At 36.4% G+C, this 22697-nt stretch overlaps 2 protein-coding genes across 2 annotated transcripts in view; both read right to left on the bottom strand.

The window, feature by feature from the left end:
- Positions 1-19641, bottom strand: part of LOC126473825 (membrane-associated progesterone receptor component 1) — a 33465-nt gene extending 13824 nt beyond the window's left edge. Inside the window, exon 1 of the mRNA XM_050101144.1 lies at positions 19306-19641. Within this exon, the coding sequence (XP_049957101.1) occupies positions 19306-19612 (307 nt within the window). The 5' untranslated portion in view covers positions 19613-19641. The remainder of the gene's footprint in view (positions 1-19305) is intronic.
- Positions 19642-19951: 310 nt separating this feature from the next.
- LOC126473815 (uncharacterized) lies at positions 19952-21546 on the bottom strand. Its single transcript, XM_050101124.1, has one exon. The coding sequence runs from the start codon at positions 21487-21489 to the stop codon at positions 20233-20235; it is 1257 nt and encodes a 418-aa protein (XP_049957081.1). The 5' UTR covers positions 21490-21546; the 3' UTR covers positions 19952-20232.
- Between the last annotated feature and the right edge of the window lie 1151 nt (positions 21547-22697).

The following is a 22697-nucleotide window of genomic DNA, read 5'->3' as shown; positions in this document are numbered from 1 at the left end:
TCGTTCTTCCCACGCACAATTCGTGAATGGAACAGGGAAGGGGGGATCAGATAGTGGTACAATAAGTACCCTCCGCCACACACCGTAAGGTGGCTCGCGGAGTATAGATGTAGATGTAGATGTAGAGATGAATGAAAACAACTTGAAGGTCAAAATTCGACTTATGAAATAGGTAGTGCACTGACAAAGCAAGTTTAACATTTAATGATGCCTGGGGCCGCATACGTGCCAGCGAGTGCTGTGATTGGTCGACAAAGCTCGCTCCGCGCATGCGTAAAAGATTTCAGCGCATCTACCGCCGTGAGCCGGCGCACAAATGACCCCCGTATTGTTACGAAACAGTCTATCAGAGAAGCCGCATTCTCCGGCACTAAACTGTGTATGCGTTCTCACTTAGGAACCGCAAAGGCTGGTTGGGAATACGACGAAGTACACATTTTTTTCACACGAAAAAAAAGTGATGAATTTGATGTTCACATTTTTATTCAATAATTTTACTCATTATTTTACACAATTTCGTGAAGGATGGCCACGGACCCCCTAGAAAGGGCCGGCGGACCCCTAAGGGGTCCGCGGACCCCATGTTCGGAAGCCCTGCTGTAGACTATCTTTATATCACTCCACAACCCACATAAACTTTGAATTACTTGGTTACAAAACTCTGTACTATTATCAGAATGATGGGTATTTGGGGCACCAAAGAGGGTAAAAATGTCCAAAAGATGATGTGCTATCCATCAGCCCTTTTCAAAGTTAATGTGAGGAGGATAACAAATTTTGTCAAATGATCTTGGATACAAGTGTGAACTTCACCTTATTGTCTGCGTTTGCCTGCATGTCGATAACGTCAATTTAGCATCATGAATTCATTTCACTGTGTATGAGAGCTTTCACTACAATACCCCTTTTCAATTTTTTTTTTCTTTTGCCGACACAGTTCACATAATCTCAAATAAGTAACAACTGATTAACAGTCACATTCTTGTACTTACAATTCAGTTCCACAATCATCCATGTTTGGCTGCCATGGCCTATAGCAATGTGCGTCTCATGTCATACGTTAAACAGTTCATCAAAACAAATGTAATAACAAATTTCTTCTTTTCTAGCGACACAGGTGCTATGAGTTTCTGTTCACCTGCGCTGTTGAGATCATCATATCGCTTCAAACATCTGTAGTGAACAGATTTCTTATTGAAAACGATTTTTGCATTTGCCACTTCACTTAACAGAATATTATACTGCTCAGCAGTTACATAAAAATTGTTGTCCCCTCCTTATTCACTGATTCACTTCATAAAAGTTTGTAAAATCTTTTATGCATAATGACACTCATTCTTACGCAAAGCTGAAGAAGAAACAACTAAAATAAGTGGCAAAGATGACTGTACACAGGATGCTTGACACTGACACTACGTAGCGGTGGGTGGACTGAAGACTCATACTTGCCAACAAAAAACTTATCTGAACACAAAATCAGCAACAATGAAACTTGTCTGAACCAAAATCTACCAATGTCTCTTGGCAAAAGTTCAAAATCTATGCACATAATGAGAAATTTCAGACTTTTATCACGCCGCGATGGTAAATCTTAGATTTCTCCAGTTAATTCTAGGATTTACCAATCCAATTATCTTAGTTTTACAGTTTTTTTTATATAAATGACAGTACCTTGCAACAAATGGATTATGTAGCTTTATACTGGTAAAGGGTGTTGGCACAACACCCAAAAGCACACTATTAGAGGAAAGAAATGTTATATCACAAGAAGGAAGACAAATCAGATTTGCTTGTGAGATAATAACTGAATTTCATAATAGTTGGAATTAAAGTCTCTAGACATTCTTATAAAAATAGAAGATAATGTACCAGTGAAAAACAAGGACATTTAAGCAACTGCATTATTCAGCTTTGGCACATGATAGTAGACGGTGTAATAAATTCAGCTATGTAAAAGATCTGTCCAATTTGCACATATGACGACTTCCCAATTTTCCTTTACGTGAGAACACTGATTAGAAATTCTAGATTCTAATATTTTACTATTCGTGTTGCTTTCACACAATCTTTCATTGGTTGTGTCAATAATAGGGCGTATTGTGTTATATTGTGAAATTCCGATATCTGCGAGTGCTGAAAATAATTCACACTATTATCCACTGTAGGCCTAATCTTAAATTGTGATTTTTTAGAAGCTTTTTACAACAGTATCCTCAGCCAGCAACAACTGTTCCCTACTTTCATTGTACAATTACACGGCACAGAGGTACATTTCTGGGACTTTTTGGGCACTTACAAAAGTATATTTTTGGAAATTTTCGTAAGTTACGAGTGTAGTGGCTAACTTATTTCACAGTACATCAGAATTTGATATTTACAGTTACTGCCAAAGAATACTTCACCCCTAATTTGAGAATTTTGAAGTTACAATTGTTGTGTAAGCTATTTCAGGTAGTAAATTGACGTTTGCGATTAAATTACAGTAATTCGCATCATGACTGACATAACACATTCCATCTAATTCCTCCACTCCACAACAGTGTATGTTATCAGCATTTACCACAAATTAATGATGGTTTAGAGTTTGTTAATAATTAGTAACTTTTATCCCAGGTTTTTCCGTTGCCTTGATAGAAGCTCGTTATGTGTACTAATTGCTGGTGTTTTTTTGTTGAAGGGAATCAGAATATTTTTAGCCTGATAGATTAAAAGAAGCAGTAGGTTTATTCTAAAGTTATTTGTTTACTATCCTGTAAAACATTACAACAGCCACACTGCAGCCTTAATGTGAATACTGTTCTCGAACATGGGAAGAGTCAGATGACACTCATAAGCAGCAGGAAACTGGCCCGACTACTGTCAAATGATTGGAAGCTGTTACGAATTGGTTTGTTGTGAGAGCTCCCAAGGGTGGTGTACCTCAGATACCAAAGTTAACACAAGTACTACTTACAGGAAGTATGGGATCTATCACTACTCATTCACTGGACTTGAGCGGCATGTTGGTGGTGAGACTAGGAGTCCTGTGCAGATGAAACAAGAACCAACGAGAACACAAGAGTGTTTTACTAACCACCCTAATCAACAAGTTCGATGTGCTAACTTTCACTGAAACTGGGCCAGTGACACTTTACCTCTTGGGAAAGTTGCTGTATCCTATGTGAAGAGGCGGCAAATGAAAAAGGGCAGAGTCTACTAATTCTCAGCAGGTCAAAGGCGGCATTGGTCGATGAGTTGAACCTACTCTGACAGCCACTGAGGAAACAGGGTGCAATCAATAGCAGATCGTGGAGCATATTGGAACAGCCAATACCTGTCGTATGGGTTCCAAGGTCATAGCTGGATCTTTCCAGCGACTGGCAGAGAAAGCTGAGAAAACTAGCCTTGTGCATGAAGCTGTAACAAAGCTCATAATTAGTAACATTGTCCGCAGAACTGACTGAACTCTTAGTGCTGAGTTGAGTGGAAGGACTGAACCAGATACTTCAAACTTTCTGTCATAATATACACTGCGACTTCCTGGATTTGAGCCATAGGGTTGAGAAGTGTAGAACCCCCTTAAATGAGTCAGGTCTGCACCAAAGATCAGACATTGCTATCCAGGTAGCTGACAGAGTGCGTGGGGGATGTAGACACTCCATCCAATCCAGATAACAGCTGTAGGTGATCTGGAAGTGTCAGTTTAGGATTCAAAGAAATGCACCCTACACGGAAGAGTATTAAAATGCTAGCGATTAACTGCCAAAGCATTTACAACAAATGCCAGAGTTTGATGTGCTCCTAAAAAGCTGTGGAACTCTCTCATCATACCAGATACAGAAAGCTGATTAAAATCCTAAATAGCAATGAGATATTAGGGGAAATTTTAAGCGTGTACTGAATGGAGGTGGTGTATTTTACACAGTAGATGAACTGAAATGCACCGAAAGAGAAACTGAAGCTGCGTGTTAGACTGACTGGGGATGACAGTGTGAGGAATGGGCATAAACTTATCAGATCTATCTGCCACCAGACTCGCCTACAGATATAACCAAAAACTTCAGAGAAAACCTCAGTTCACTAGTAAGTAAGTTTCCCAATTACAATGTCACCATCACTGGATGAGATTTTAAACAGCAAACAATCAATTGGGAGAATTACTGTCTTAAGTGGTGGGATTGACAAGTCAAGCTTTGAAACATTATAAAATGTTTTGTCTGAGAACTACCTAGAACAAAATGCTTAAAAGCCCACTTATGATGGAAATATACTGGACCTAATAGCAACAAACAGACCTGACCTCGGAACTTTGTTGTTAGCTTTGATGGAGAAAAGTCTAACTGTAACTCATCTCTGGCTTACTTTTGTGAGTAATTGTTAGCATACAAGTAACACAGAAAATTGTTTTGTCATTATTTGAGAGCGAAGAATACATATGAAAATGAGTCCAACTGGTTCACCATTACTGGCAAAATAATATCCCATTTATTTTCAGAAGAACGAGTGACAACAAATACGGTATCTAACAGAATGATTAGTATTGTTCTCAATTACTTTTCTTGAAATTCAGTGGTATCAAAAGAGAGTTCAAGGATCCATGTCCTGCAATTAACTTTAATCACTTCTCTGTCTGGAAACTCCTAAACAGCATTTTTTCTTAACTTTAACTTTATTTCGTCAATCATTTAACAACGTTTCAATTATAGGCAAGACATAGGGTTCCATTAGAGTGCGCACCAGTTGTTTGTCATTTGCTCCAACCCACTGCAGCTGCCTAAAACTTGACTGCAAAGCAATGTACAGCGAAGTGACAACCAGAGCTCTCTTATTCACAGAATGAGGGAGGCAAGGGACAGCAAGGAAAGAGGGGAGGGGGCACATCTGCTCACCATGTTTTGAAGTCTTGTTTGAGAACACATGTTATACATGAAAAATAGTAAGTAATACTGGTATGTAATATGTCAAACTCTCGCACATGTACACTCAATATTATTTGAACAATGTACTCCCACTGGTACTCTGTATCTATATATATGCCTCAAAATCAAAATTCATAAAACCAAGGAGTCTGAGAATAACTATGAAATGAAGTTAATGATTTTAGATTTAATCATACCAATCACACTGAGGAATATTGCATCTCCTGCAAATGTACTCCACCTTAACAGTGCCAGATATGGTTTGGTTAATTTGGGAGAGGGGACCAAACAGTGAGGGCATATGGGCTTTATTGAAAATAACTGACTTAAGTAGAAAGACCAAGGATACCAATGGACATTTGAATCTTGCACTGTACGTTGTTACAATTTACCTAAAAAATACTGAGGGAAAAAAATAGTGTTTTTGGGCCAATTGTAACATGAAACAGCCCACAAAATTTGAAAATTGCAATAGAGTTCACAGAATAAATGTTTACACATGCTACAAAAATCCACAATTTTATTGATGGATGTACAAGCCACTATAAAAAAAAAAGAACTATACCTAGATCAAGCATTGGAAAATCCCTGGTGGAATGAACAATATTATGAAAATGATAGTTGCTACTCACCATATAACAGAGATGCTGAGTTGCAGATAGGCATAATAAAAAGACTGCAGGAAAGTGGGCTTTCAAACAACAGGGAGGCCCAAGTCATCACACACACACACACACACACACACACACACACACACACACACACACAAAAAAATCTCTCGCTCTTGAAGCACCAGAATGTGTGTGTGTGTGTGTGTGTGTGTGTGTGTGTGTGTGTGCGCGCGCGCGCGTGCGAGGGGTATTTTAGACGAAGTCTTTAATGCGTTTATCTGCGACTCAGCATCTCTGCTATATGGTGTACACCATATGGTATACACCTAGATCAAAATGATAAGGTCAAGTGCTGGATGAGTTATTCTATGCAACCATGAAAAAACAGACAGTACAAAGGAACTAGATAAAAGGCTAGCTAGAAAAGGAAATCTATAAACACCTCTACTCCGCAAATCAAATACCATTTTCGTTAGATTCGTTTCAGTTATATAATGTTAACACCATTAAACTTTAATTTGGAAAAGCCTGTATATTATCCATGTTCAGACCTTGTGGAACATTTTGAAGGCCTCAAAGAACCAGAAGTTTCCACAACTTAATACCATTACATCGTTGGAAGCCAGTTGCATAAGTAACAATGTGGAACCTTCTGTAATTTTAAGGAATAAACTGAAATCTCATGTGATAGAAGAAAATGCCAACCCATATCACTACATAGCTTGTAAATACTGCAATCTATGGTACTTTCAAATTGTCATTGAAATGTATACAACAGAACACGATGTAACTGTTCAATTTATGTATCTTGCAGGTTCATAACCAACACTCCATTGCTCCAAACAATAGGTTATTTGCCCACTGCCAATACCTCTTATTCTTGGTATCTGAACATTCTAAAACTGCAAGTGGAAGAAAATTGAATATTCACTCGGAAAAAAATATTGCTTTTAGTTATTTTCATTTTACAGTGTGCAGTTAAAAACAAAAGTTTTGTTACTGTAATTCCAGCCAGTGAAGATAGTTTAATCCCCTTAATTACTTAAAATTTCAGTTTTGATAGGCATATGTTCCATGACTTATGACGTAGCCCGTTGTCATCTGTTCCTGGGTTTTTAAACAACATGTCTATTACACTAAAAAGGATAACAACTCTGAAACACAAACCAAAAATGTATTTTTACAAATGTCTGAACAACAGATTTTGTAATATGACTGAATGAAAACTGATTTACAGTTTTTAAAATAGCAGGAAAAATACTGTAAAACAACAAAAATCCCAGCACATTTATTTTCCAGGTGGCCGTCTGGGAGGTACCCCTTCCCCTTTATGTGACATTATGTACTGACTACATTTTCCTATCTGTTAGATAAATGTACTTAAAAGTATTAGGTAATTTTGTTTATAAGAATATGTTATATTACACAACCACCACATTTCAGTGAAATGTTACATAATGGACCCCACCTTAAATTTCTTGTCATTTATAAACAATATATAAACATAATACGCAACAAAATACTCATTGGAGGCTTGTCTATAATAAGTTATCTGGTCAAGTGTGTTAAAATATAGCACGAACATAAACTTTAGGCTATGCAACAGGTCAATGCATTACCACAACCTCTATTTGGCATTCACATTCATTGGCTCCGCTAATTCACATCCACATTACCACCATGCAGCCCAACCTAGACCTTGGGCTACACTACAGATCAGTGTCACCGCAACCATGATTTCAATGGGGTAGGTCCAATATCACTAGCTAGCTTTTGTTTCATACATATTAGATGCTAAAAGAAAATATTGTAATTACATTTGAAAATGTTAGCAAGTATCATGTCACATTAAAAACATCAAAACTTCCAAATTTGAAATGCTATAAAATGAAAATGGAGCGAAATAAAACATTAAAATTTGGTATTGTTACTTTTCTCTGTAGGGAGGAGAAATAAGTGAAGTTTCATCCAAATCTAAGATAATGGGTTAGATGGACGGCATGCTGTTCTTTAATTTTTATTTCTCTTTGTTGGTTATGAGGTTTTCTTCTGAAATATACACACATCCTGGTGTACTAAGCAAGTACATAATGATAAAGGAGACGTCGCATATACATAAAACCTACAAGATTTGACAAAATTACATAACAGAGGGCAACAAGTTATTACAATTTCGTAACACACACATGCAAAAGCAAACAAAGAACATTACTGCAATATTGATATACCATAGTTACATATGAGGTAGATAATGAACATTTAAGCCCACTTACACATGTTTTGCATGATTGTTCATCTCTTACAAAATTTCTCCTGCATTTGCTGTTGTCATATTTAAGCTAATGTGAAAAAAAAAACAAGATCAATGTAAAAATAACGATCAAGAATGAAAATTTTCTGATTCACATAAAACAAAGAGAATTATTTTTAATTTGCGTTGACAATTGTATATTTGAATACCGAGATGAAAAGGTCTATTTTTTACAGTTAGAGGCTTCTTTCGTACAAAGATGGAAACTAATTTTATATCTTTGACTTTGAACACAGACATAAAACTGTTTCCTGGATTCACAGGTCACCCCACCCCTCCTCCACTCAATTTATATTCCCACAATGTAGACACAGATAACAGATGGAGGTAAAATGGACAATGGATGAATATCGGAAGGTGAGTGTGTGTGTGTGTGTGTGTGTGTGTGTGTGTGTGTGTGTGTGTGTGTGTGTGTGAGGGGGTGACACTTGCTGTGCTGTCACGGTCCTGGTGTAAGAGGAGCGAATGAGCTATGTGGAGAGTCTATCTACAAACCTGTCAGATTCTATACGGAAATTACAACTCGGCTCTCAAGAACAGTATAGTGTGGATTGTTCAAACAAATTAAACTGCGCATGATCAGAAGAAAGCACATGCAGCCATCTACAAGAAGGGTAGCAGAAGTGATTTACACAACTGCCATCCAGTATCTGTGACATCTATCTGTTGTAGATACTTAGAACATATTCTGAGATCAAATGTATTGAAATTTCTCAACTAGCATGGATTCTGAAAATGTTGGCCCTGCAAAACTCAATGCTCATTTTTCTTACATGATGCCCTGAAATCCAAAAAAGTGAAGCCATCAGTTGCTTGCATATCCCCGCCCTCCTTCGGGGGGAAAAACAAACAACAGCAACAATATTTATTAATGAAAATATGATCATATGGAGTATCAGACTACATTTGTGAGCGGATTCAGTAGTTCTTGATAGAGAGAATCCATCATTTTATCTTGAATTCAGAGTCATCAACAGTAAAGTTGCTCTTCAGTCACATTAGTTACCGTGTAGGCAAAATTAATAGTAACCTCAAAATTTTTGCAGGTGAAGGAAGTAACTGCAGTGAAATTGCTATCTGAAAGAAACTACATTATTCACTCAGAATCGGTTCAAATTTCAAATGATTTGCAATTCTGTCTACTTTAAATCTGCAGAAGCAAAAAACGTGCACATGACAAAACACAAAAAATGTATCATATTTCAGATTAATCAGGATCTATGTCTAAATATCTCTTTTCCAAGATGGGGTGTATTGCAGAACTGTTAGTTCTTACCAGAATATCTATGCCTGTTAGATGAAAGTAGTTGTTCAACACAATTTCAAGCTGAAATTAATCTGCTGTCTCAATTCTGCAGAGGAGTACAACAACTGTCTCTCAATGTACTTTCTAATTTCTTTTTCCTCTTCACTCCTTGATTAGGTTTATCAGTATGTGGATAAGGAAGTAAAACATGTTTTTAAAATATTGTACACTAAACGAACAGGAAATAAAATGGCAAGTTGTAATTTATTAAAGGATGACATTGTGTAAATTTAAGAGACAGAAAAAAAAGAACACAATGTGAAGCCCAGAGAAGGTGCCACATGCATTTAAACACTTCTAGTGAAAGATGACCTTGGGTGTTTTGGAATAATAAAACAAGCCATTTTTTTCTGCTGCGGCTCTCGATCACTATGATATAAGATGTTTTAACCACGCTATAGACCACCTTTGACTGCACAGTCACTTTCAAGTGCTCATGTACATATGCCCAACCATAGCAGTAATAAATATTCCACATTACGGGACAATAAACATAGTTACAAACAAGATGTGGGCATTGATGGAAACAATGTTGCAGACAAACATTTTTTAAATTCAATATAAATGTGGACACACACACACACACACACACACACACACACACACACAACACTTAAGTGCTATGGCAATGGATAAGCTACATAAACTAGTGGAAGCACAGATTCACATTTAAAATTCACTCTAATCACACCGAAAGACTGGTATGTGCACTCACCACAGATAAAGGTGTCCAGAGACACTTCAATAGAACATATTGATCAGAAGTACAGAAACAATAATACAATGAGAAAGAGAGGAGTGAATTAACACTTCATTCATAACAATGAAGCTATTTTTACACTATCATGTTAATCTGTATTATGAACATACCATAGACACATTGTAATTTGGTAGGTCATGCAAGGACTGCTGGAATCTAATGTGAAGAAGTCTACCTGTTCCTGGGATACATTCTAGAGTCCAGTTTCACCTGCCAGCTTTGAGCAATGAGGTCATACCACAGGCATGGATGCTACATAGAGGCAATCTTCGAAAGCATCAGATGGTATTCATAAACAAAGGAATATAGCCTACAATAAAATTACAATCACAATACACACAATTGTTTTCTTAGCTACAAATTATATCAAAATGAATTGAAGATAACTATAGCAAAAGGGAAGTATATGTGTGAAATAAATTAGTTGTAAATTATACGAGTAAAATAAGCACAGAGAACCTTTAAATTTTATTATCATATAGCAATAGATAATAGAAGCTTTCGAAATGTGGTGCTACAGAAGAATGCTGAAGATTAGATGGGTAGATCACATAACTAATGAGGAGGTATTGAATAGAATTGGGGAGAAGAGGAGTTTGTGGCACAACTTGACAAGAAGAAGGGACCGGTTGGTAGGACATGTTCTGAGGCATCAAGGGATCACCAATTTAGTATTGGAGGGCAATGTGGAGGGTAAAAATTGTAGAGGGAGACCAAGAGATGAATACACTAAGCAGATTCAGAAGGATGTAGGTTGCAGTAAGTACTGGGAGATGATGAAGCTTGCACAGGATAGAGTAGCATGGAGAGCTGCATCAAACCAGTCTCAGGACTGAAGACAACAACAACAACAACATCGTGCATGGTGAGGTCATAATATTATAAAATAGCATTAGTATTTATTTACTCATTGGGGCCATCTAAGACCATGTCATGTCTTGTTGCACTTAGCACTGAGCCTGGCTTTTTTCTGATCCCATATTTCCCTCATTCATTGTGAGTGTGCCTGTTAGCAAAAAAATGTCAATAGAATCTTCGGGTTTTGTATGTAGCACCTGGAAGCCTACTTTGGTGTTTTTAAACCATGGCATTGTAGTTTTTGGTTTTGAATCAAAAAAGAGAAATATATTTTTGATTAATCTATTTCAGTCAATCTGTTGGAGATGAACATAAAATCGTCCCAGTCTTCTCTGGATTGTGTCTAATTTTTTATATTTTACTGTAGACTTCCTAGTTGGATCTGTTTTGATGGATGCCATTTTTGTACTTGGATCCTAATATATTTCCAATGATTTTGTGCTCTTTCTTCCAGTTCCCTGAGGAGTCTTTATCAGTGTTTAGGGATAAGGTCTCGGCTGCATACAAAACTACTGGCCTCAAAACTGGTTCATAGTGACGTATCTTAGTGTTCTGGTAAAGGCATTTCTTGCCGTAGATCCTGTTTCTAGTTTGTGTATCCATTCCCTAAGCGCTTCCTTGTCCAGTCCATTTCAGGATGATCTCATCCAGGTACTTGAATTTGTCTACCCGGGCAATGACTCCATATTTCATACAGAGTTTTCGTGGGGCATCTTTAATGTTAGTCATGACTTCTGTTTTCTCAAATGATATATGGAGACCAGTTTGCTCAGAGATTTCTTTTAACAGCTTGATTTGAATGCTAGTGGTGTCCACATCGTTTGACAAATTGGCAATGCCACTGGCAAAAGCCATGCAGTTTACCTCAATCCTCTTCAATTTGGTTACAATCCACAATGGGCTATAGTTGGTTTCCATTAATCTTTTGCACCAGGTCCCGATGATATTTTCAAAAACACAGTTGAAAAGCATTAGTTTATAACAATATAAAGTGTTAATTTATAATAATAATTACTGAATATATCAAGACAATCATGGAAAAGTAGTGGCTTTGGGCAAGGAGAAACTAAAATCTAACAACAATGGGAAAATGAAATAATCAACAACATATATAAAACAGTAGCATAAAATGTGGAATAACCGAGACAAATCCTTAAAAAACCAGCACACAAAGAACAAAAATTCATAAAGTAATTAATATTGTAATCAGTAACTGAAATTGACCTATATACGTTACTTTTAGTACCCGATTCCAATATTAGGTACCTTTTTTTTTTTTTTTTTTTTTTACAGCAGTTCAGAGAGCAATAGCAATTACAGAAATCCTATTTCTTATACATTTCAGTGTAACACACATGCTGCAAAAACGATCTAAATACTGGGCCATGCAATGGTTGGAAATGATAACCATAACTGGCCTCTTAAATAGCTTAATTCTAGTCACCGATTCCAATATTTGTCATTTTTTCACAGTGTTTTAGAGAGCAAATAGAAATGCAAATCATACTACTTTTCAGCTCACACACCTGCCTGAAAAATGATCTTAATAATGAACCATGGAATTGTTTTGAGTCAGTAACTAGACTTGACCTGTACTCGAGGTCAATTCTAGTCACCAATTCCAGCCATTCAATGGTGCTTATTTCGGACATGTGTGCAGTAAGATTCCAATATTTGTTACTTTTTTTTGCAGAACTCAAAGAGCAATTACAGATGTAGAAATCCTATTACATTTCAGTGCACACAACTGCTGGATAAACGATCTACGTAATGAGCCTCAGAATGGTTGGAATCAGAAATCAGAACTGTCCTGCATATCTTAATTCTAGTTTCCAATTCCAATTTTCGTTACCTGTGTAGAGGCTTTTCTTTTACAAGTTTGGAGTTGGTTTTCCCACTTTTCATGTTACTGTTCTTTTTGTGTATAGTATATAATTACTTTCACTTTTCCAGTTTTTGTGCTACATTTTTGTTTCTCCCCAACCAAAACCACCACTTTCCCACAATAGTCCCTTTAGATTCTATAATCATTACTAAAAACTAATGCTATTTCATAATATTACAACTTCACCATGTGCTAGGCTATAATGGATTTAAAAACCGTGTGATTTTGTCACTTTTATGATGAGAATTTCAGACATGTACATTTCTCTTTTCCTATTCTTATTTATTTTTGTTGCCTTCAGTTCTTTCCGATACAATTTGTGGCTAAGTAGTAGTAGTAGTAGTAGTAGTAGTAGTAGTAGTAGTAATTTTATCATATGTTGCATTCAACTGTCTAAGAATGTGATCAGTAGTCTTACAAATGACGTCATTGCTCAAAGCCTGACAGGTGGAATCAGACACTAGAATTTACCCCATTCCTGTGCCCCAGTATTGCCTATTTTAAGTGCCTTGTTACAATATATAAAAACATCCATACCAAAGTTATTGTAACATGTATTGAGGAATCTTAAGCAGGCTAAATATGCTAAAGTAAGTTGCGTGTTGCCCACAATATACACACATTCCCACCATCTGTCTCTATTCATTTGCCATATTTGTAATCTACAAGTGCCAATTATAGCACAGAAGTACTTATATACACGTAACGGCCACAAATAGCAGAGATGAGAGGTTTCATTTAATCGACTGATAAATGTTGGTAACAGACCTAGACAACACCCAGAAGCATATTGCATTTGTACTAGAAAACAACTGCAACTTCTATTTCACGAGTACACATAATACTAGGTTGTAAGTGACCACAAAAAGCAACTGATATTGAAACCACCAGGTATCCAAAAAGCAAGCACTCTGGACATTTAGTAGTAAATTAATTTAAACTGGATGAAGGCTATATATTTTTTTCCATATAATGGGTACCTAAAGAATATATACCAATCTGTTTTCAAGCAACAACACACAAGCAGCCATCAACTTATTGTAAGTTACACATTTCATGGTATTACTGAAGAATGGGATACAACCTGTCGGTTTTGACAAATGATATCAAAAATTACCCAAGATGCTGCATTGCACAGATTTAACAGCAAAGAAAATTGCTGAGACACAATATGTCCTAGTACCATATTCTTCAGCTGACCTATATAGCTCAACTGAAGAATGGGATACTAATGCAAAAAGGAAAGAATAAAACAAGGGGCAGAATTAATGTTACCATGGACTACCTCAGTTGACATACATGGGTTGCATCCTGAACATAAGTTGATATGTACAGATCAATTGCATTACAGGACACAAATTTAATAATGTTGATTTTTTTTCCACCGTCGCTACCACTAGTATCCTATTCTTCAGCTGACCTATGTAGGCAAACTGAAGTATGGGATAGAAAGTTTACAACTGTTGCTTTTTCTGCCTCCGCTACTATTAGAATCCTAGTCTTCAGCTCATACTAGTACTAGCAAAGGCAAAAAAGACCGACATACCTAAAATTTATAGGCTACCCCATACTTCAGTTGACCTATGTAGGTCTACTAATACTAGTGAAGACAAAACAATCTATAAACCTAACATTGGCATCCTGTACCTCAGTTGAACTACACAAAGGTAAAAAAAGAGACATACATAAAATTTGTATCCCATATTTCAATTGACCTTAAGTAGGGGATACAATTTTCTTTTGCATTCAATAGTAATAGTATCGATTGAAAGTATCATAATAGTATTAGTGTGGTGGAGGGGGTGGGGGGAAATGAATCCAATACTTTTGTTGACATATGTAGGTCAACTGAGGAATAGGTTACCGGTGCTGCAGAAGGCGAAAACTTGACATGTGGGTCATTCCATCGCAAATCAACTAACAGTCTGAACCTTGATATCTCAGATTTGGATCCCCCAGGTTCAAAAGAGGCTAGTGTTGGCAAATTTGCAAGAAATATACCAATTATTTAAGGAAAAGAGCCCTGCAAACAAAATTGGGTTTTCCAAGCTTTGCAAATTCACTGACGATATGATTGATGAAGTTACCTAGAAAAAGTGGGTAACTGTAGATAGGTGTTTGATGGAAACTGTAGTAAAAAGTACTGATGACTTTATGGATGAGTTTTTGGTCACACTAATGAAGGTGAAAACTCATTCATTTATAGCTAGTCAGCAGAAAGAATACTACAGCGAAATGAAGTCCAATTTAACTGAAGGCCATGTAGTAGTCAACTGTGATTTTGCAGAAAACTACTCTTTCGTAGTACAAGATGAAATACAATCATTCCACTGGACTACCACCCAAACTACACTGCATCCTTTCATCATATATTACAAATGGGAGGGAAAACAAATATCTGCAGTTTGTCTTCATATTAGATTGCCTGAAACATAATACAGTCACTTTCTATGTATTCCAGAAAAAACTGCTAGAAATCATAAAGAAAACCTTGCCTTTTGCACTTAAAAGATTACTTACTTTTTTGATGGCAGCGCTGCACAATATAAAAATCAGAAAAACTTCCTTAATTTGTGTTTGCACAAAACTGATTTTGAAGTTGCGGCAGAGTGGGAGTTCTTTGCAACATCCCTTGGCAAGAGTGCATGCAATGGCCTTGGCAGAACTGTTAAGCGGCTAGCTGCTAAAACCAGCTTACAAAGGCCATATGACCAACAAATCTTAACACCCAAATCACTTTATGTATTTGCCATGGAAAACAAAAACAATGACTTTGAATATTGCACAACAGAGGACTATGAACTGACCAAAGAATACTTACTTCCTCAGTTTAGTGAATCAAAAGCGATTATGGGAACACAAAAGTTTCACTCATATAAACCCTGGGAAATACGGAAGCGTCCAATCCCGCTCATCTGCTTTGACCCATGACATCACAAATATGGCGGAAATGACCATAAACTACGATTCCAATATGGCGCAAATACAGTCGTTACGTACACATTAAGAGGACGAAAATACATCGAAAAACAAACATACACACGTTCCACAAAAAGCCTAATGACACTAACAGGACAAGCGCAGGAAATAGGGGGTTTTTGGATGAGGACAAACTAAATATAAACAAATTTAGACACCCACCACCATACAAAACCACGCAAAACGACATCCCAAAACTCCCCAAATACAACACAATATCATCTGGAATCTGACACTTCCCTTGACCTAAATAGCTCAAAAACCTCTCCCGATACCAAAATCAACATTCACAGCCACACATTGGGACCGAACACTTCCCTTGACCTGTTATCCTTACATTTCCACATACAGCCGTCCCGGGTCTGAGACGCCGGAACTTTAAGTAAGCCTCATTTCTTGACAGCATACTGAACACTTCACAACTTCGTCCAAAAATCTGAATAGTTGAAGAAATTTTATTAGAGACAACGCACTGTCCCCCATCATAGCCGACAACCGAAAACTTTTGACCCTGTCAGTTATATCCATACCTACCAAAGACAGAAAAAAGCAATTTACCAAAATTCACACACAACGCCACACTCGCAAACTAAACCAAAAACATCATCTAACACACCACCAGAGAGCACCACCAATTGCATCAAAACGACACGTACAAACATGCCACTCTCACAAACTAAATTCCGCGCTATCGTGACGTCACACACCACAACAGCCTTACAGGTGGGATCTGACGCTTCGGTCGATCCAAACCCTGCAAAGAGAGTCAAATTACTGTCAAGCCTTATCATTTTAGTCTGGATGAGTCTCCTGAATACGTGACAACACTGAACAACACCGTCACATGTGGAAAATATTGCTGCTGGTTTTGTGACAGTAGCATATGATGACTCTTAGTGGCTAGGATGCACTGAAGAAAAATACAGACATGTACCGAATAAATTTTTTTTACACCCAAAGGGTCCAAGTCTAGTCTTTTTACTATCCACAACCAAGAGATGTCCCAGGAAATGCTCTTTTACAAACAGCGAATCCAACAACAGCTAGGGGAAGAATCAACACTAAGTGCTTAAGAAATGAAGTTGTCTTCTCTTGCTTTGGAAAAATATCCTAAAAGAAGCACATTTAAATTATGTTACACCTACCCTTACTAAACACTAAGTTGTATAAATACCATGTGTATTAGCTTTGTAAATACCAATTAGTATTACAAATACAGTTCTATCCATGCAAATATCAACAAGTTAATCTTTTTCCCAAGTGAAATTACTTATATGCCAATTTCTAATATAAGGAACTTGTTGTAAATGATTTCAAATGACACTGGAAAAATCGAGAAAAAGATAATGTCTGCCATTTACAACTAAGGATGAAGGTGAGTGGCTTTATTCAAAATTTTAACTTCTAGCACATATATTACCAATTAAAATGTGTTCACTTCCTTCTGATGCGTAGTTAAAAGAATCATGAACATTAAATTAAAAACAACACTATATCATTTAATGAATTAACAAACAATAAGAGGGTAATGTTGCATAAAAAGGCTAACATAATAATATAAGTTTGTTAGACTTACGTAGGCCTAGCTTAGTATTCATAGCCTACAAATAGTCTGCTTTTCACCTCACTAGTGTGTATTGTGGTAGTAAAATATTTTATACAAGAACCCACTGAGATCCCATTTTGAAATTTTGCATGCATGTAGTCGGTTAGACTGGACAACACACACAATTTTTATAAAAAAAAAATCTGAGGGTACATATTTTGGGAATTTCAAAAAAGGTTTTTTGAATAGTTTAAAATTTTCAGATTTAGGTAGCATAGTCATGTTACATATAAAATTGAAGGGAATTTTTACAGGAAAACAATTGTGCAAGTTTGCGCTCTCTAAGTTGTATACTTTTTGAGCTGCAGCATATTAAAACAATCATCGAATGATCAAAAGCAGATTATTTTTATTTTTAAACCCTTGAAACTTCAAAACCAAAGGTCAGAAAAATCTGAAATTTCAAATTTAAACTAGTGTTAGTGGGTACATTACCCGGAGGGCGAGGGGGGGGGGGGGGGGGGGAATCTAAGAGGTCATGGTTCAAATCATGTAGTACAATTGGTTGATTTGACACGGAATGACCCATGTGTAAAATTTGTATCCCATACTGTAGTTGACTTGCAAAGGTCAACTGAAGAACAGGATACTACTGCTAGTGAAGATGAAAAAAAACAAATGTGACACTGGCATCCTACACTCAGTTGAACTGTGAAGGTAGTGTAGCCTACTGTTATTCAGTTGAGCTATATAAGCTGACAGACCAAGATTCTAGTGAAGGAGAAAAATAGTGACATACATAACACCTATATAGGTCAACTGAAGAACATGTTACTACCTTCGTAGTTCAACTGAGGTACAGGATACTGATGTTACGTATGTCACTTTTTTTTTTTGTCTTGGCTAGCACTAATGTCGTATTCTTCAGTGGACCTATATACCTCAACTGAGGTATAAGATAATTTTTAGAATGTCTGTCTTTTCACCTGCGATAATACTAGTACCAACTGAAAAAATGCAAACAAAAAAATTTGTATACCTTACTGCAGTTAATATAGATAAATCCAACCCACATAAGAAGATAAAGTAAAAATTGTCTAGAATGAAAAGCAGTTCTTTCCAAATTATCTCACTAAGAATGAAAATAAGTATTGAATGAACATATGACGTAAATTAATACAAGTGACAAAAATCTTAGAGTGTGTCTAACCCTATCATTTAAGAACACATTCATTTACTTCAATGTACAATGATGATGCCTCACCACTGAAGATAACAGATTTATTATTATCTACGACTTGAAAATAAAGACAATATATATGAGTAAACTATGACGTCACTGGTCAAAGCCTACAGATTGTATCCTAGTCTTCAGTTGACCCCATTTCATGAAATTAAATGCCAAAGCATATTTACTTGTATAAATAATCTGAATGATTTTCTCATTAGCCTAAAGCAAAATATATCTTATTTTGAAGTACATTCAACTTCTTTTAGGCCTATAGGCCCATATATAGTGGTGCATCTACTGTACAGTTTTTATGTTACTGAAATAAGGATAGATTAGCTTGCTACTCCTCTAGCTATACAGAATGCAAAGGAACTCAAAGCACTGTTCATATTTTCTAAATGGAACAGATTAGATATGGTGTGAGCATACTACTTTTGCATGACTCACAATCCTACTACATTTCATTAAACATTCAATAACAAACATGGTAAGTAACTGGTACAATAACTATGTGAATGATAGCCATAGTACAAAATTGATTGCAAAAATAATTTATCAATTTCCTTGAATAATTTTCCCATTCTTTTAATGGTTGAAATCATAATCCCGTACTGAACAGTCCCTCAAAGTTACTTATGACTCCTTGAAAGTGGCAATTATTTAGCTTCAATGAAAAATGTTTTTCTTCAGAAGGTGTGAACATGAGACAAACTACGGTGTTTATAATAAACTAGCTAAGACTTATTCTGATAGCACTAAGGCGAGAATTTGTCATTCGATGCGTGCTATTATACTACATACTGTGCGAAGGCGTAAAAGCAGATATAGATACATTAAAGACTTAAGAAACCTGTCCATCACTTGGAATGCAACCTGGAACCTTCAGAATATACTACGGTTCAACAAGAATTACTACACACCTGGTCCATAAAAACGTTTCCCTTTCGTGACATCGTAGACGTTTCCATTCACAGCAACAAGAATTCTTCCATCTGGGCCAGTTCCATCATACTTCCGTAACTCTTCTACTGTAAAATCTCTTCTTAACTTCGGTAATTCTGGTTCAATGTGCACAGGTTCATGTACCTTTTGCCTGCTTTTTATTATTTTATATACAAGATAACTGATTATTCCTACCAAAGCAATGTTAATTGGACTTTTAAGAATTTCCCATATTAAACTTGAAAGAAACCCGCTCTCTTCCACCACATCCAAGGTATCCGCCATCTTGACAACTTTTACGTTGTCATGCCGGTCACGCCACATTCATAGGGGTGACTTGCAAGGTGCAGTATCTTTGAGGATAAGGACGATGCACATACCTCTTTGGACAATGATATATTCAGGACGTCACGACAGATAATCAACTATGTAAATAACGATATGAAAGCTGGCCTAATCGTACCCATGACTGTTTATTATATTTAATCAGCTTAAATAGTGAAGTAGTAAACAGCACTTGTAATCAAATCCCATTACCAAATGCTGTGGTGGTTGATAAATGACAGAACAAAACTATAAAAGTTGCTGCTAATTAATTTATTGAAAATTAAATAGTTGACAGTGATATCAAAGTATAAAACAAAATTGCGTATTTACGCACATAAAAAATTAACAGTAGTTACAATATCAAGCTTTCCTTCAATGACGACACAAAAAATTTCCAGTAGAACACATTACTTAACAGCAAAATTTACAAGTACTCGATAAAAGAAATTGTGACTGGTTTTCTGGAATACAGATTGTGATAGCCGTAGAAAGAATTGCAGCCGTTAAATTACTTCACAAAACTCCCACGCACTAAACACATTTTGTTAAAATTTAGTACCTTTCCATTTGACAGCTGTTCAGTAAGTAATACCTCTATAAGTCCCATAGTATCCGATTTCAGCAGAAGTTTGTGGTTTAAGATATTTACTCGCACTTGATTCGTACTGTTTAGAATATTGCCTTGCCCCATCGTCAATACCATAGTCACTTAAACTGTCGCTTGGTCTTTTCCGTAGCGCGTAAGTTCGGCCATCAGCTGGATAATAATTACGTTTTTCACTCGAGAAACTGTTTCTATGTTCGGGTTCATCAAGTGTGGAATGTAATTTAGGCTTCAAAACTCCACCATAAAGCTGCTCATGGTTTATATTTGCCCCATGATAGGTTTTTGAATCACCATTCCGTCCAGTAAACAAAGCACGCTCACTGTTTTTAGCTTGCTCCTCTTCAGCATAACCGGCTGCATTATCGAAGAAACGACCCTGACCATAATTTTGTTTATGACCATTAACAGCATCATACGCATTAGAAAGACCATAGTTGCTTTGCCGTCCTTTAATTTGGTCTTTGAAAGCACCATGGTTATAGTTACCTCCATACAGTTCATCCGCTTGATTCATATATGAACCATCTTGGGAACCTAAGAAGAAATGTCCACCAAAATCTGCAGAATCATCGTAGAAAGTTGTATTGTTTCCTGATTCATCTTTATGATAAGAATTATGAAAACCTGATGAGTGATGGCCTTTACGGTGTGAACCATTAGATCCAACTGCAGCAGCTGCCAGCCCTTTTTGTTTTAATTCATGACCACCATTGTACAGACCTCCAAACCGTCTATCAGCATGTGCTCCAGAAATACCATTGTAAAAGTTTCTGTCAGATGAATCATGATGAACTCTTCTCTGAAGGCCATCATAAGCATGTTCAGACATATGCCCAGATGCACCCTGTTTTGCAGAACTTCCAAAAAATCCAAGACGTCCTGTGGCTCTAGCAGCATCATTTTCATTGTAGAAACCACGTGAATCACTAGAAATACCATGACTTTGTTTTCCTGAAGTATCTTCTTGTAAATGTGTGTAATCCAAATCAATACTTGGCCCCAATAACTCTGAACTCGATGGTGTTTGGTCTAGTAGAATTCCATGAAAATTCAAATACCTTTTAAAATTATGAGCATCTTCAGATTCTGAAAGTAAATATGATGGTGAATCCTTAAGTGACTGATGTTTGTTTTCAATAAATTCTATCCCATTAGATGCACTGCACATAAAACTATCCAGCACACATAATAAAATGCACACAAAATAAAAGTAATTGTTTGCTTTCATTGTTGCTCACTCTCACAGAGAAAAGAATAAAGTCTTACTGCCGAGGTCTCTATGCCAGCCCTCCTTATATAAAGGTTCTCCCACCTCTGTGAAAAGGAAGTAAAAGAAACAGGATATTGGATGGCCTTGGATATGACCATGCACTGCATAATAAAGGGCTTCCTTGCAGGGTCATGTGTGAAAATTTGTAATAGTGTTCAGAATGACTGACAGTAATAACAATGTTGACAATACCCCTTTTAACCATATAATACTGAGCTCTGCCTCCTTATTTTGTAATTACTGAAAATTAGTTACAAGTATAAATTACTGGAAGTTCATTCTTTAATACTGACACAATACAGAAAACCAATTTTTTTCTCTTCTTTTTAAACGTTATCATAATAGATATTCACAGAAATCTTTTTGATAAAGTTGTTATGTTGTGTAATGTAGTACTGGAGTTGAGGAAACCAAATTTGTCACACCAGTTTCTTAACATGAGGTTAGTGACACTGCAGACAATAATGATTCAGCTGAGTAGACACGGAGTGCGTCTCCTTTGTGCCTTCAAGGTCTCCTCCATTTCCTGTAGAGCTGGTGCTTTGGTCTGCTATTAAACCGACAGTTGAATATTATGACCAATGGAAGATTTGAATTTTTAATAATTATTCTAAGAATTTCTTGTGTCTGGAAATGTTTTGTGCGTATCTTTATTTATTTATTTTTAAGAATGTCACTAAGAATTAATTTCATACATAGCATAAAACAGTATTCTTCTAGTAAGGCAGTGAAAATTATGAATGAACATCACAGTCCTTCAAGTTACACAAGAAGAGACAGAATATTTGAGAACTAAGTTCACACAGCACAGATATGTGAATTTTTTTGTCTTGTTTCCCCTATGTGACATATTTTAAATAGTAATTGACTCTGAAATCTATTAAGATGACCATAAATTTTATTATGTAACTTATGCATGTGCACTTCTTTCAGTTAACTGCTAAACTGATTAAGATGTGATACATAAAGTGAACTCAATGTATAGCACAAAATTGCTACATTCACTACAAATCAGATACATGATGAACATAATAACGTGGAACAATTCATAATGTTAAGAATGCTACAAGAAACTCCTTGACTAAAACAAGTATTTTCCTGTTCACAGTTGTTCAACAGTGTGTGGTGTTCTTTCATATAGTATATCATATTTATTTGCATAAAAC

The sequence above is a fragment of the Schistocerca serialis genome, chromosome 4 (assembly GCF_023864345.2).
Source record: "Schistocerca serialis cubense isolate TAMUIC-IGC-003099 chromosome 4, iqSchSeri2.2, whole genome shotgun sequence".
NCBI lineage: Eukaryota > Metazoa > Arthropoda > Insecta > Orthoptera > Acrididae > Schistocerca > Schistocerca serialis.
The sequence above is the reverse complement of the archived record's forward strand: the minus strand, read 5'-3'. Positions and strand labels throughout refer to the sequence as shown.

Bases quoted from the DNA above. Each gene is read 5' to 3' on its own strand.
- LOC126473815 (XM_050101124.1), bottom strand. From the start codon at position 21,489: ATGAAAGCAAACAATTACTTTTATTTTGTGTGCATTTTATTATGTGTG.